The sequence below is a fragment of the Onychomys torridus genome, chromosome 5 (assembly GCF_903995425.1).
Source record: "Onychomys torridus chromosome 5, mOncTor1.1, whole genome shotgun sequence".
In the NCBI taxonomy this organism is placed as follows: Eukaryota; Metazoa; Chordata; class Mammalia; order Rodentia; family Cricetidae; genus Onychomys; species Onychomys torridus.
The window spans coordinates 104,231,449-104,247,492 of NC_050447.1; the positions used below are offsets into that span (position 1 = coordinate 104,231,449).

A 16,044-nucleotide genomic window follows, 5' to 3' on the forward strand; every position below is an offset into this window, starting at 1 on the left:
CTCCTCCCACGCAGCTGTGTTCACAACTGCTTTCTCCCCACAGTGGTCCTCCTCCTGCGTGTCTGCCTGTCCTCTACTGTTTTTAAAGTCAAAGAACATAGAGACACATTCAAAATCCCTTTGTAACCTCCCCAACCCTTTTCTCTACCTTATCACCAGCTTTGAATATATTGTTTCTGTCCATATTTTGTTACATACACATTTCTCAAAGCAATATCATAGTGTGGGATGTATTAAGATACATATGGGAGCTTCAGAGATGGCTTGGTGGTTAAGAGCACTGACTATTCTTCCAGAAGACCCAGTTTTCATTACCAGCACCCACAAGGTGGCTCACAACTATCTATAACTCCAGTTTCAGAGGATCCAACACCCTCTTCTGACCTCCTTGGACACTGGGCATGTACATAGTGCACGTACATACATGCAGGGGAAACACTCATAAAAAAATCTAAAAGGAAGATACATATGAAAATATTTATCATGATTCTCCTAAGTAACAGAACCAATAGGATAAATAGCAATAAATATGAACAGATTTATTAGAGGAATTGGCCCAGGCAAACATGGAGGTGCAAGTATCAATGTGAACTCAGAAAACATGGGGGCAAGACCTTGATGCCAAGTCCTGAGACCTGTATCCTTCTCATGCAAAGTCCCTCCTTTGACAGGACATGGGTGTTCACATAAGTGACTTCCACATGCAGTGAGGATGAGGCAGAGGTAGGGGACAGAAAAGATGTGCCAGACCCTCATAAACACGGTCTTTTTTCCTTTTACATAATGCATTATTCAGGACATAAAGGAATGCTATTTATTAAATCTTTAATCCATAGACATTACTTTCCCCAAATCCTCACCCAAAGTTAAATATATTTCCCTGGTATTTTCTTTACTAACTGCAAGTCCTTTGCAACTTCTTAATTGTATACACAATTTGTACACTATTATCTGGCATTTGTATCTTAAATACCTCAATAGCAAAAAGGATTTCTCTCTTTTAAACAAACTTTACATAAGCCCCACCACATACTGAATTAGCTGGGACACCCAAGGCTACATAGAATATAGTGTAAATGTTTTATAGGAGAACTATGATTTGCTATCAATCCCGTTCGTTAGTGTACAGTTCATGTCATTGTCAAACTTCAGAAATTCCTAACAATGGGGCAGAAGTTATTTTCTGCAACCCCATAGTCTGGAGGAAATAGAAATTATGTTGTTAATATGAACACAAGTAAATCATGTGGCTTTCTGATCAACTGGATCACTAAAACCCTAATTCTTACTTGTCACCAGGAAAAAATATCAACACAGGAAGTTAACCCTCACCAATCTGTCTTTTTGTCACCTGCTGCCCCCTACTGGAAAGAAAGGATAAAGTAGACAGAATTCCCTCGGAAGCCAACCACAGGGAAAACTGCTGGCTCTGGCAGTGGTTATAGTGATATGATAAAAACACGTCAAATTACAGAGGAATTGAGGTCCAGGGTTTCTCCTGTGGAGAAGAAAGTCTGTGCTAAAATAGAATAGGCAAGGTGATGTCATGACACTTAACAAATCATGAGGCCGAGAGAATGCCAAGATGTGGTCCTTGATTAGAATGAAGTCTTTTATCTCTTGGTTTTCACTTAAAGTCTACTAATATTGTGAAGGTGAGCAGTCTATGAAAAGCAATGTATACATTCAATGCAATCCCAATAGAGATTCCCATGACATTCTTCACAGAAATAGAAAACAATCCCCTAAAATTTGTATGAAACCAAAAACTCTGAGTCTCTTCTCTTGAAAATGGTGTGTGGGGGAGTGGGGGCTTGGGGATGGTCTTCAGTTTTATCTTGTTTTCCTCAAGCATGAATGTAGAAAAAAAAAAACTCTCTGTAATGGAAAATGGAGGCAAGCTGGGAACTCAACTACATTCCTTGGGAAAGTGTCAGTTCAGCTTCCTCACAATGAAATTTGCACATCTTTCTTTTGTTTATGGTTTTCTATAAATTGTAAAACTGCCATGGTAAGGTGGAAAAAATACCTCACCTCCTCTCCCTCTTGCTTTCCATGAGCATGGGTCACTGAGAAGGCATATTTGGAAATCACAGAGTTAATGTCCCTTTGCTTTTCATTTGGACACCTGAGCTAGGACGATTATTTCAGGTTCCAAGCTGAAATTCTGGGAACCAGGGAGGTCTTTCCAGTGCTCTTGTCTAAACAATGTGGGTTATAGTTATTGGTGTTAACCAGCCACACCTTCCAGCATTTACAAGAGGCTAATTCTGAAAGCCCTTTCTCTCTGGGTTTATCTGATCGGGTTCTGAGAGATCCTATTTTAGAGGGTCTTTTAGACACAGGTGGTAGGGCTGTACTCAGTGTCTGACAAGGGTTCAAAGCCAGGTGAGGGCATCTAGGAACTAGACCTGGTCCTGCAACATCTGTCTGCTTCAGCCAGTGATACTCATTGTCTTCAGAATACAGAAAAGTGGGCATGTGGTGCAGGTTGCCCCATAATTTAGGGGATCTTTTTTAAAGAATAGGGGGTTCAGGAACATGCAAAAAAAATAGTGCTTTAAAAGCTTCGAACCCATTTTGCAGGCTAGATATTCAAGAAATCATTTGTCTCTGTTTCAATGTCCTTCTTATATTACATTCTCTCTTGGTCAGACTGCATGTTTTAGTAGTCAGGTTAGATGAGACCCTAATGTTCAGTAAAACTCAGCATAACTCTACCCTTCTCTGAGGGGAACTTAGGCAAGCTATCTTCCAATGCCCTTCCTGCTTGCACAGTGCATACTTTCTGGCCCCAGCTTTCCTAGTGTCCCCTTGTTTCTGGACCAGAGATGAGGGAACGGTTCACAATGGCTTCTTCCCTCCTTTCAGGTGTCTGCAGGAGACGAAATGGCAATCACAAATGAGACAGCTTACTTCCTTATTTATTTCCTTTATCTAGCTTTTTCCTCCTTCATTGCATCTGTTGCTGAATGCCTTCCAGGTTCCTTCCAGGTGAGAAGGATTGGTCTCAGAATCTACAGATTTGGAGAGAGACTGTTGTTATCTTTGGGGAAGAGATGTTATAAGTGAACTGACACATAAGAAACTCTCCAAGGATGTACTCTAGTTACCATACTTTATAAAATTATTTTTAATTACCTGAGCCGATAGTTTTGTCATAGACATTAGTTAGTTAGGAAAAATCATGTTTTATTGCACTTTTCTTATGCAAAATCTTATTTTTATTTTTTGTCAAAATATATCATTTACTTAGAACCTTTTTTATATTATTGATTTCTTTTGACTTATTTCAGGTTATTTTTTCTAAATTATATTTTGAAGCCAGGCATGGAGGCAGAAGCAGGAGGATCTCTGTGACTTGGTGACTACAGTGAATTCCAGACCAGCCAGGGATACGTAGAGAGACATTGTCTCAAAATCATATAAAATAAATTTTGAAAAACTCTTTTAAATTAGATAAAAATTACTTTTCTAATAGAACAACATTAACACTTACATTTTAATGGGTTGGCTTTGTTTTGTTAAAAGAACTGTCAATGTAAATTTAAAAATTTAAGTAACCCTAACTTACAGTGAAGAGCTTTGGATGAACTGTTACATTGGAACTGTGAGTGAAACACTTCCCCCAGCCTCCCAAGCTGCTTTTGGTCATGGTGTTTCATTACACCATTAGTAACCCTAAGACACCACCCAGTGGAACCTATATTTTCCATTAGTTAATATAAAAAAATGTTTTTGGAGTTTGAAGCAGCAATTCAGGAAGGAATTCCCAGAGCAAGTCCACAACTCAACCCACCCCAACTACTGTAAGCCATTCTATCCAGAACAGCCTAGGACCATCTGGAGCTGGACCGGGAATCCTAGTTAAAGACCTCTACAGCCAGTCCCCCTCACCACGACCTACTCACCTATCAACTTTACCAACTTTGACACTCTGTGATAGGACAGCCTGGAGTCCGAACCTGGAGTCTAAATCAGAACTTCAGGTTGAGACTTCCAAAGCCAATTCACCCCAACTTTCTGCCACTCAACCCAATGCTGGGTCCCTCAAGAGCCTGGAGCCTGACCCATAACCCAGTTAGAGACACCCAAAGTCAGTCCCTTCTTTACTTACCTGTACAACTATCAACTACCCTACTCTTCATGTTGATCTGGTACCACTGAAAGTCTGAACCCCAAACCACAGAGTGGCCCCAACACTGAAAACCAAGCATTATTTGGCTGACCCACAACCTAACAAAAGATCCAAACATCCACCTGAAAAGGTGAGAGCCGTACTAAGAACACCACAGTGACCTAACTCCAGATGCCAAGATCACAAAAATACAAACATGGAGACTGGACCCAAAGGTAGGTTGGAGCAGCTCAGTCCATGGTGGCAGGAATGTGTTCACAACACAGCAGACCAAAAGCAGAGGGCAGCCATAACTATGGGTGGGGCTATAACTCTCAAAGGCTTACCTCTAGTGACCTCCCACCAGCAGGAGCTACCTGCTGGGGACCAAGTATTCAACACATGAGCCTATGAAGGCATTTTACACGTACACCATCATGTTTGCCATTGAAATAGTACATGCCATGCTGCTCTATAAGGAAGATGCCATTTTCTGCATGAGGCAATTCTCTGAAATTCTCAACAGGTTAAAGTGTGCACGTCTTCCGCCAAATGTCTCTAAGTCAAAGTAGGGTCTCAGGTCCCTTAAATCAATATGCTCTTCTCTAAACTGAATTTCTAGCTAGTGGAGCCAAGGACTACTGAATAGAAATCCAGGCTTACCGTGTAACAGTGCTGATGGTTTCAGTCCCACATTGCATCACTGTCCTGGGTTCTCAGTAAGTGACTAGGAGAGCCAGGTGTAGTGCTCCATGTTGGTAACTCTAACACCTGTCTGTACTTAAAACTCAAGACAGCAACTTCAACTCAGATAACCAGCCCAGCTTCCAAATGGACTATGAAGGCCTCAAAATACCCCACTGAAGCAGCTTGAAAGTAGCTATGAATGGACACTTGGAACTAATAGGAGAGCAAAACAGTACTTGGTGGGTGCCTTTCCTCTGATGTGACTTGAATTAATATGGAGACCTTTCACAGGACCACTGATAACAAGCTATTTTGAAAACTGTCAACAAAACTGAGACTTCCAAGTTGGAAAAAAGACTTTCCAACATCAATTGACAGACTAAAAGCAATGTGATTCATGTTTGAGTGTTTATTAAGAAACCACAAATATGCTAAATAATTTATATGTGGGGGGGGGTGTTGAACACTTTCAATTTTGCTTAGTAGTTTTTGCTTTTTTAACCAAAACTCTCTGCAAATCTCCACCAGCATGATTAGTTTGCTGCGAGACTTACCCACAAGCAAAACTGAAGGCTGGTTTGATAAATTTAAGATAAGACAGGCCTCTGTCCAGGTCAAATACAAGGGGTTGGGGGCAGACCAAATGCAAAATGCTAGACACACTGCTTACATTAACCCAGAAGCCTGACTAAAAGAAGATCCACGGACTTTTAAAGGTAGCATTTTTGACACTTTAGGAGGCAAAGTAAGACTTTATTTATTTTTATCAACAATCTGAAGATTTTCCTTTCCAATCAAATGCTTTATAGATCGCAATCAGACTGTTCTGAGTTGTTTTTGTGAAACCTGCAGTCTCAAGGACTGCTCTTTTTCCTTTAGCATAGGGAAAACAGTCCCAAGCTAAGTGGTTTTGCGCATGGGCTAAAATTCTTTTCAAGAAAGGCCCATGGATTCATCTCTATAAAAATGTTGAAACACTACATATGCAGAAATGAGGAATGTTTATCTTTGAGTAGAATGCTATTTGGACAGACTTCTGCTTTTCTCCTGTCTTCTCTAGGCTTTCAAGGCAGTCCTCTGTTACTCTGGGTTTGGACAGCAACTGAAGAACTGGCTGTCTTGTCATGTGCCTGTCATCCTGCACACTGCAAGGGTACAAGTCTGAGGCTAGTTTGCCTACAGAATAAAACCATCTTTAAAAACAAAAAATATTTCAATAAAATACTATATTTTATACTTTATCTCTAAGATAACTATCATCTCCCAAAACTTAGAAAAGTTTATCAAAACAGAAAAAACATTTGACACTAAAATAACCCTCTCCGTCCTAAAAATTGATGTCCCCGCCTCTTTTCAAGTTCAAGATATGAGAAGAAATTTAGATGATAAATGAGAAAGCCATTTACAGATTTCACAAATACCTTGTACAACAATCTGTGATGTTTTATTAGAATTAGCTATCAAAGACATTGCACCTTTCAAGTCTGACTGAATTTAATGATGTTCAACAGTGGCTTTATTACAATAATGCTTGACAATATTTAAGAGTGAATTCAATTACTTCACATTAATGTTTGCCAATACATTATTCACAATTCTTAAATATTTTAAATCAACGAACCTACATGTACACAAGGCTTACTCCCAACTCTTCTGAGGGAACAGGAAGACCGAAAGAAACCTAGGCCTTGAGTCCAGTGTCTAACCCACAACAACTACATCATCACTGGTGAACTCATAGGTAGGCACTTCCAGGTTGAGAGGCGCAGGGCCCCTCCTGATCCTGCCAGAGGCATCATAGTGTGACCCATGGCAGGGACAATAATAGCCACCAAAATCTCCTGCATTTGCAATGGGTACACAGCCAAGATGAGTGCAGACACCTATCAGAATAACCCATTCAGGTTTCTTTACTCGCTCTAAATCATGCTGTGGATCCCTCAACTGGGACAATTCAACTGCAGCTTCTTGGGCAATCTCCTTCTGGGTTCTATGGCGCACAAACAGAGGTTTGCCTCTCCATTTGAAAGCCATGTTCTTTCCTTCAGGAATATCAGACAGCTTGATCTCGATCTTCGACATGGCCAGTACATCAGCAGAAGCGCTCATGCTGGAAACAAACTGGGTGACCACATTCTTGGCAGCATACGCAACACCCACAGTAGTAGTTGCAGTTACCAGGTAAGAGAAGCCTTTTCTAGCCTCACTGCTCTCTTTAGAAGACTTGGTGCTATCTAGAACTTCAGGACGACGGTAGTCAGAGAAGTCAGGCACCTTGACATCTGTATGGGAATAGCGAACAGAAGCAGGAACTGCAAGACAAACACATGAAAACGAAATTAAAAGAATGGCCTGGAAGGCCTACATGTCAGCAAAGACTTTAAGTTATAATAGCAAATAGCACAATAACCAGGTATTTCAAGGGTTTTTTAAATTTTTTTTTAATCAACTGCTTAGATAGGTTATCCATCTATACTGATCGCTTCTCATCCTCTCTAGATTAGGTCTCAAAACACACTTAGTCCACCTAACAACAGCTGTGTGGTCATCTCAAGGCAGAGGCCTGGTTTGCAGCTCTGCTATGTGCTCTCTGGAAGCACTGCTAAGGTTCATAACAGACTAACTACAAGACAATAACCCTCTTGTGTCTTGGTATACTTTAGTTGTAGAAAACTTCAGGATTGCTATTTTTGATTCCAGGGCATAAACCTTCAAACAAAACCACTGGTGGTCAGAAACAACAAACTTATCAGAATAGGTAACACTCAATGGAATCTACAAAGTAATTATTCAATTTAATAAGGGGAAAGGGGGCAATTTTCACCTATCTCCCCTTTCAGCACAACAATAGCATCTATACAAATTATCTTTCTTTTTTCATCCTGTGGACCCTTTGAAAGGGACACTTGCAGGTCATACAATGGGTCAAATGTTTGTGACAAAGGACACTTAAGAACATTTACTGCTTATACATACTTTGAAAGCAGCAGTAGCATATCCTCTCAAGCCATTTGTAATTCTCTGACAAAAAGAATGAACTCACCAGCAGGATTCTTTAACTATGTTTAGAAAATAAATTTCCTCACAAAATAATATATATAATAAAAATCTGCCCTATAAATATATGAAAATATGTATCTTCATTAAATTTATGTTTTAGAAATCACTACCAGGCTTACTTTTTAGGGGAAAAATGTTAAAATATTTTTCATTTTCAGAAAACTATGTCCTTCAAAATGAAGATGTACTCATAGCAAACAAGGCCACTGTCAGTGACAGTGTTCTCTTGGTCCTCGAGGTTCTCATCTTAAAATACTTCTTTCAACGCCCAATTATCAGTACTTCATCTACTCTTCACATGACTTCAAGGTGAGTAACTACAGAAGTCACAAATTTGGACAAGAATGAAACCTATCAAAATTACTTTTCTGACAACCCAATCCTTTTGGAGAAGGAACTAAGACATGGGTAGTGGCAACCTGAGAGTCACAATTAGGACTTTGCAGATCACTTGACATTATATTATGTATTATTCTATCTACTATCAATGGGATGGTGTAAACTGGCATTTGGAATCAACTAAGAATTACTTCCCCATGACAATGCCTGAGATTACACTAAAAAATATGTTGTCTACCTAAAACAGAAAGGAGTCAAGTTCACAGCTCTACATCAACAGTATCCACAACCACCAACCCTTGACAATACAAGGTAATTAAGAACACTACACAGAATGACTCATTCTCATTCAGAGTTATGGTGACAAAAGAAATTCAGTTATCGATTGTTCTCTGTATAGCAAGTTATAACTCACTGGGTCACATCATCAACCAAGGGACTGTTAGGAAATTACCATGTTGCAAAAGTCATTCTCTTTGTAATCTGCACAAGGCATAGTAAGCATGGATGCTTAATTTAATTCTAACCTTTAGCATTATCATTATCAATTATCAATTATAGAACTATCACCTTGAAAAGAAATAAAGGAAACCCAGGGCATGTACACTTTTTGTAGTTGTAGAACCAATGTTCCTAGAAATCTGCATGGAAGGGATGCTACCATAATACAAGCTTCTTCCTCTACACATCTTCCAATCCAAACCCACACATGTTGTCACTGCCTGTCTTTCCATAAGCCATCTCTAGATGGAATTTAATGTGCAAGTAAGCTACAAGGTAAAGTGTGCTCTCAGAAAAGGACTTTAGCTGTTTTGACACTGTCTGCTTTAGAAAATGCTTTTATGAAGCAGGTAACTCACCAGTCTTTACAAGAAAACTTTGGGCTATCTGACAAACTTGAGTGAAACTTTTCTGCAACTTCTCCCTCATTTCTCAGCCCTCCATCCCCCAAACAGGAACAAGCTAGGGTATTACACTTCTGTCCTGAACAGTTTCTCAAAGACCCATTAGTGCTCCTTCACATTTACTCAGAAAAAAGATCTTGTATCAGTTTATATAAAATTTGACACTGGGAGACAAAAGTTAAGGAGCTGTTCTATCCCCTTCAAATCAAGGTCAGAAGTCTCAACAATAGAATGGAAAGTGTTATCGAGTTATAATGACGTGATGGTATCAGCAAACATAAAATTTTTAATCTGACCCAAAACTAAGGCTAAAGGCTAAAATATAGCTACGTGGAAACACACCATAGATCATTAAATCTGCAGGAAAGCTAGGCATGGTGGCTCATGTACAAAATCCCAGGTCTGGGAAGGAAGAGGCAGGAAGATCATGAATCTGAGGCCATCCTAGGCTACACAGTGGGAACCTGCCTCAAAAGGAAAAGAAAAAAAGAGAGAAAGATACAGAGTGAGTGGACAAATGTAGAGTAAAAAGTTGCCCAAGTGGGCAATTTGATTAACATGTAGAAAGGTCATAAACTCAACACTGACCGGTGCCAACTAGGTAACAACATAGTGAGGACTATGAGTGAAGCAGAGTCAACTATGGGAGCAGACACCAAAGAGCCCAGTGCTGCTTCCCATTATTGTGAGACACCAGAAATCTTCCCGGACTTTTAAATCACAAGAGCATGTGAAGAGGAATGTCAGACCAAGCGTAGGCTTAGGTAAACTTGGAAGACATCAGGCTGACAGAATCTCCACGATGTGGGTCATTTCACCTCTGGTGGTCTGTTTTCCCTAAGGGTAGTATCTAGCTCTGCCTCTTCATGGTTAAGTGGGGTTGTGAAAGCCCAGATATCTGAAACGTTGCTGACCCTCTACAGTGGAAACTGACCTCGGGGTAGTGTCTTTCTTGTTTTTGTGGGAATGGGTAATGTGGATGGGGTCGCTGGGGAGTTAAGACGCTGAAAGGCAGCTGTACCGGGCAACGGGCAACTTCCTATGTGTTCTTTACAATCTCTATTTTGAACACTTATCGTCTAAACCGTACCAATGATTTTACACAGAATTTTCTCACATAAGCTTCACGACACCAAAATTGTTATAACCACGAGTCCGCCTCACTCGTGAGAAATTAAAAAAAAAAAAAACAAAAAACAAAAAACAAAAAACACGTTGGAAACTTGCCCAAGGTCAAACTCCTGTAAGCCACAGTATCTCTGTCACTTAGGGATGACAGCGGGAGGCTAGTCAAGTGTAACCTGAATGCAGACAGGTTCCTGAGGCCCGGGGAGGATGGGGGTGTCGGGGGTGGGGATTTGGGGATGCCGCTGCTGGAGCATCCCAGCGCATTCTGTCCCGGTGAACCCGCCTGCTCGGGAAGGCGCTCGGCTCGCCAAGGTCGCTGAGGCCGGAACCGCATCCTCCCACTCCTGCCGGCGAGACACATCCCAGCACACCGCCCCGGACCGGGAAAGGCAGGGAACGAGATCGGGGCACCCCTGAACCCGGCTCACCATTGAGGCCCACCGTGGCGACCAAGGGCCGGGTCGCAGCCTGGCCATTCAGCGACTCCCGGGACAGGAAGGGTCGCTTGGCGTCCAGAACAGGTGGCTCCGGGGTGGCGGGCACCGCGGCTTGCAGCAGGGGCCGCAGCGCGCCCGCCACCCCGCGGGACGTGGCCGACAGGACGGGCGCGAATGGGCCCGAGCGGGCAGCGACCGACAACATGGCGACAGCTGCTCCTAACACCTAGCCGGTCACAGGGACGACCTTCCGCTCGAACGCAGGCGCGAAGAGGCACGGAAGGCGCAGGACCTGTGACGTCAGCGCGCCGCCGGAAGGGGAGCCCCGCAGGGATCAGCGTATCTGGAGGACCGCCGCTTTGGAGGCGGGGCTACGGGCGCTCGTTGGGGGCGGGACAGGAAAAGGCGGGGCCTGGCGCCGGCTGTCTTTTGGTGTCTGGCTTGGGGACAGTGCCCAAAGAAAACACTAGTCGGGAAAAATTTCTTGCGGTCGTGACTGGGATCCTTCGTTTAGGGCAAAAACTTAATCAGGGACGACCTAAGCATGAGAAAAAGTTATTACGGAATTAAAAAACAGGCTATTACTACTTCCTAACGTCTGTCACCTGGAATAAATACTAACCACTTTTTTTTTTTTCCTGTAAGAATTTTTTTTTTTTATCATCTTACAACGAAAAGGCTAGAGACCTGTGTGCTAAGTTTGACAATGACAGTGGCTTACGATTATTCATTCTATACTATGCTTTAGATTTGGTGGTTTTCTGCGTTGCTCATTTGTGATTATGGTCTCCAAGTGACACCAGTGCTATCAGCGTTTTACCAGTGAAGGACCTTCCTGGTATTTAGACTCTTTGCTCAGCAAGCAGTGGAGTACTATAGTCCCCAGAACCAGTGGGTTTCCCTAGTGATATTTTAGGTGGTACAAAGGGGGAACTTTTGACTTCTCTTTCAGTTCTGATTTCACCAAGAGCAAAGTCTCAGTTTGCATTAACCCCTCTTACACTTGATAATCTCTGTTTTTAACATAGAATAAACCTCGATGTTAAGTTCATGCAGACAACTGAGTTTAGAGAGATCATTCATTGACACAGGCTGCAGTTATGCATACAGGTTTTTTACTCTATACCATACTATGATACTTTGTTTCTTCGTTTAGGGTTTTAAAAACAAGTTACACATAAAATATGAATTTAAGCCCATGCAGAGCCTGGCATGATTATTACATGATGCTTGTATAAGCCAGTATTTGGACACTAGAACCTTGGCAGGTTTCCAAACCTTTGTGCTGCAGTTTCCTCATAGAGTGGAGGCAGAAATGTGAGCTATCCACTTTGTAAAGTTATGGGAGAATAGAATGCACTAAGCTACCCAGAGTCCATCTGTAGCAAGAATCTTAAAGATACTTATTAATAAAATCAAACCTGAGGCCAGTTATTGGGGTGAATGCTGGAAGATCAGAGAAGCAGAACAAGCCACAGCCACCTCACCTCACCAATTCCTCAGCTGATCCTGTTTCCTCAGACTGGAAGCCTCTCAGTCCTCATCCAGAATGAATCTCAGCTGAACTGTGCTGCTCAAAGCCTAAAAGCTTATTCAGCCAAATGCTTCTAGTTTCTGGCCCTCACGCCTTATATACCTTTCTGCTTTCTACCTTCACTCCCTGGGATTAAAGGCTTGTGTCACCATGCTTGGCTGTATCCTTGTGGCTTTGAACTTACAGAGATCCAGACAAATTTCTGCCTCTGGAATGCTAGGATTAAAGGCGTGTGCTACCACTGCCTAACCTCTTTGTTTAATATTGTGGCTGTTCTGTCTCTGACCCCAGATAAGTTTATTAAGGTGCACAATATTTTGGGGAACACAATACCACCACATCCATCTGATTAGTTCTGACCATGACAACAATCCCTCTGTTGCTCATTTCTATTCCTCTCTCTAGGAATGCAGCACACCAACCACATTATATTGCTGCTATAATAACCATAGTGTCTTAAAACAACACAAATCAATTGTTTTACAATTCCAAAGGTCATAAGCCCGACCCGAGGATCTAAAAGAGAATCTGTTTCCAAGGTTTTTCTGTTGCTGTCTTAACAACTACCAGCATTCACCAGTTCAGAGGCCTTTCCTTCGAGCATGTTTAGGGTAGCCAAACATCTCTCTTGTTTGGCTCCATCTTCATAGCCCAGTACTGTGCTGCACTCTCAGGACGGTGCTGTTTCCTTGGGAGCCACCTGACCTGCCTTGCAACACTTGAACAACTACCATGGGCAATGAATGCACAACTTGATTGCTTTAGGTGAAATGATTCAACCTACAACAGCCTGTTGTGAGTGATATGAGTAAATGGAGACTGAATGAATAAATGGATGAATGAGCCTTCCTGGGGGCCCCACAATCTCCCAGTAGAGTGACCGGTGTGGGAATAGTTATCTCCCAGTTAACTCCATGTTCAACCCCAGTTATACCTATCACTCACACTAACTGTATCTGGGGCAAGTTCTGTAACCTGTGTGTGTGCTTTGGTCTTTCCTCTATAAAATGGGAATAATACTATACATTCCAAAGATTTGTGATGATTAATGGACTGTGTGAAACAATGGTCCTTACTTCATGAGAGTACTGAAGACTGGAAGAAGTGAAAGCAAAGCAGTTTTATTTACAACCATGCAAGGCCAGGTGCCAGCCTAAAGTGGCAGGTAAGCCATTTGAGAGCAGAGAACAGTAATATAAACTGGATGCATGATGCTTCTCCTTTTTAGGATAATCAGGAAGGGACAATCTTATTACCATCCAGAACTTATCTTTCCCTCTGTCATTTACATTTGTCTTTTTTTTCAACAGCAAAACATGTTCAGCTTCATTTCTACATTTTTACATCCCATTTATTTTAAAATTTATCAGGTGCATGACATTGCAGGAAAGCTTGGCTGTGAGTTGGGGCAGGGCAGCTTAGCATAGTTTGGATGGGGAAAGAATAGCTAAGAATTGTCTAAGTAGGCATTAGCAGGGCTTTAGTGTTCTCTGTTCATTCCTAAATAGACAAAAGGTACAGCTTGAGGCATCTTTGAAAATATAGCATCATATGTTATTTCTAACAGGAACTAAGAGAAGCTGGACCTGGTGGGGCATGCAGGTAATCTCAGCGCTTGGAAAGCTGCAGCATGCAGATTGAGAGATCACGAGCAGCCTGGACAGCACAATGAAACACATCTTAATAAACAAATAATAATAAATAAGCAAGCTTGGTTCAGGCACAGGCCTGTCATCAAAGCACTTGGTGGATTGAGTTAGGAGGATCAGAAATTTAAGGCCAGGCTGAGAAACTTAGTGGGATCTCATCTCAAAGGTAAGAAGAGGGCTCATTGGCTTTTAAATGAGAGGGCTGTTAGTATTCATGCCTTAGCCTACTGCTTCCTTGAAGGCTAAGAATTCCAATAACCTGGTTCAGACTCCCTTTATGAGATGTGTGTCTTGGCAGTGCAAAGCCTCAAGTTTTTAATCTATAAAACAGACATTAAAAATGAGGGCAGAGCACATATATACTTGGGGTCCTGTATTCAATCCCTGGGGTGGGAGCAGAGATTGCTGTGAGAATTGAAAGAACTAGTGCATATGAAATGCTTAGAAAACAGGCTTAATAAATGTTTGTTGTAAGAAAGCTGAAACCAGGATGAAGTTGAGAGGGAGGGAAAGAAGAGAGACAAGAGGAAGGAAGAGTTGAAGTGGCAGACGAAAATGATCACTATGTATTGTATAAATGTATGAAAGTGGTCCTGAGGAATGGTGGTAAGGTAGGAATAGAAAAACCTTGGAACAGATTCTCTTTTAGATCCTCAGGTCAGGGTTATGATCTTTGGAACTGTAAAACAATCAATTTGTGTTGTTTTAAGACAGTGTGGTTATTAGAGCAGCAATATAAATCTGCACACAAGAGATCTGGCCATGTTAGATATGGATCCTCACACAGAGGAACGATTGTGGGTGTCCTTATCCAGGGAAGATACTTGCTTGCTAGTCTGAGTCCTTTTCCGATGGCACTTCATTTAGTTATTTCCTACCTTTCTGACTGAGTCTTCTGAAGATGGGGCTTTGGGTTGACACAATTCCACAAGAAAGCTGGAGCCATTGTCAAAAGTAGCAGGATGCAAAAAGGCACCAGCTGCCCTAGTTCCAAGACAGTGAACTGTATTCTGAAATGCTTTCATCTGGGCAAACAGGTACTGATGGATGGGGAAGGATGTGAGCTCTAAGAAGACTTTCCTAGGATTCTCCAGCGGTGTTAAGCAGTAATTTCCTCTCAGCTCAAACAGTCCATTCTGGAGGGAGGTTAGCTGCTGTTCCTTCTTCTTCTTCTTCTTCTTCTTCTTCTTCTTCTTCTTCTTCTTCTTCTTCTTCTTCTTCTTCTTCTTCTTCTTGTCCAAAGATGAAAACAAAGCATATAGAGCCCTGTGTGTATGTGGAAAATAGAGATTCCTGAGTTGTGAATGTGAGGGAGAAAGGAGTTGGGGTAATGGACACTCACATACATAACACCAATGATGCTGGGAAGATCTCCATTGCCAATTTGACTTGTGTCTTCAAGGTGTCATATACTTGTAATGCTTATTGCTTTAGACAATATTATACTGATCTAACTCTTACATGTGAAAAGGAAGTCTGTGAGAAGATTTATTGTACAGAAAAGATGCTAGATTTTTAAAGTTATATCCTGATTGTTTGTCTCGAATATAACTTGAAATGAACATTAAATATCTGGAAATTTGAACTTTGGTTGCATAAAGATTAACTTCATAACTAAATTGTCAATATTATTGTCTCTGTGGCTACCAGTGCACATTAATGTGGATAAGAACCTATCCAACAATGTGGATAAGAAAGTCTCCTTTGGAAATTATAGTACAATATGTACCTTCTTTTTATAGAGAATTATTTTTAACATTAAAACTAAGGAAAATAGTCTTCTTCTTCTGCATTATTCTTTCTCTTTTTGAAATACTGATGCTTTAGAGGAATGGTTATAATTTTCTCTTAAACTTCCCATTCCTTAAAAAAAGTTTTTAAATAAAAATTTACCTTTTAGAAAAAAATCTTTCAAAACCTACTTTAAGATTCCTTTTCCGTTCTTTGATAAATGATAAACTACACACTCATTCAGGGTCATGGTTGTTGCATGAATAATGATTTTATCGTAGTGGGTGTGGACATATCAGGTGTGTTTCTGTGAGGGGTTTTGCTTTTAGCATATTTCTACTTGTTGGGAAGTAAAAGAAAAATAAGTATCATGAGTCAATATAAAATAAAAATACAATAAATTATTATTTATTAATATAATTGTACCTGTTTGGCACCTTTTTTTTTCTTTTTAGTA

At 41.1% G+C, this 16,044-nt stretch overlaps 1 protein-coding gene across 1 annotated transcript; it reads right to left on the reverse strand.

Annotated features, from left to right (window-relative positions):
• Positions 1 to 6,222: 6,222 nt before the first annotated feature.
• LOC118584003 (cytochrome b-c1 complex subunit Rieske, mitochondrial) lies at positions 6,223 to 10,966 on the reverse strand. The gene is made up of 2 exons (XM_036187889.1): positions 10,665 to 10,966; positions 6,223 to 7,116 (listed from the first exon to the last, which is right to left on the reverse strand). Exons 1-2 carry the CDS (start codon positions 10,876 to 10,878, stop codon positions 6,506 to 6,508), a joined length of 825 nt encoding a protein of 274 aa, XP_036043782.1. The 5' UTR covers positions 10,879 to 10,966; the 3' UTR covers positions 6,223 to 6,505.
• Positions 10,967 to 16,044: the final 5,078 nt, after the last annotated feature.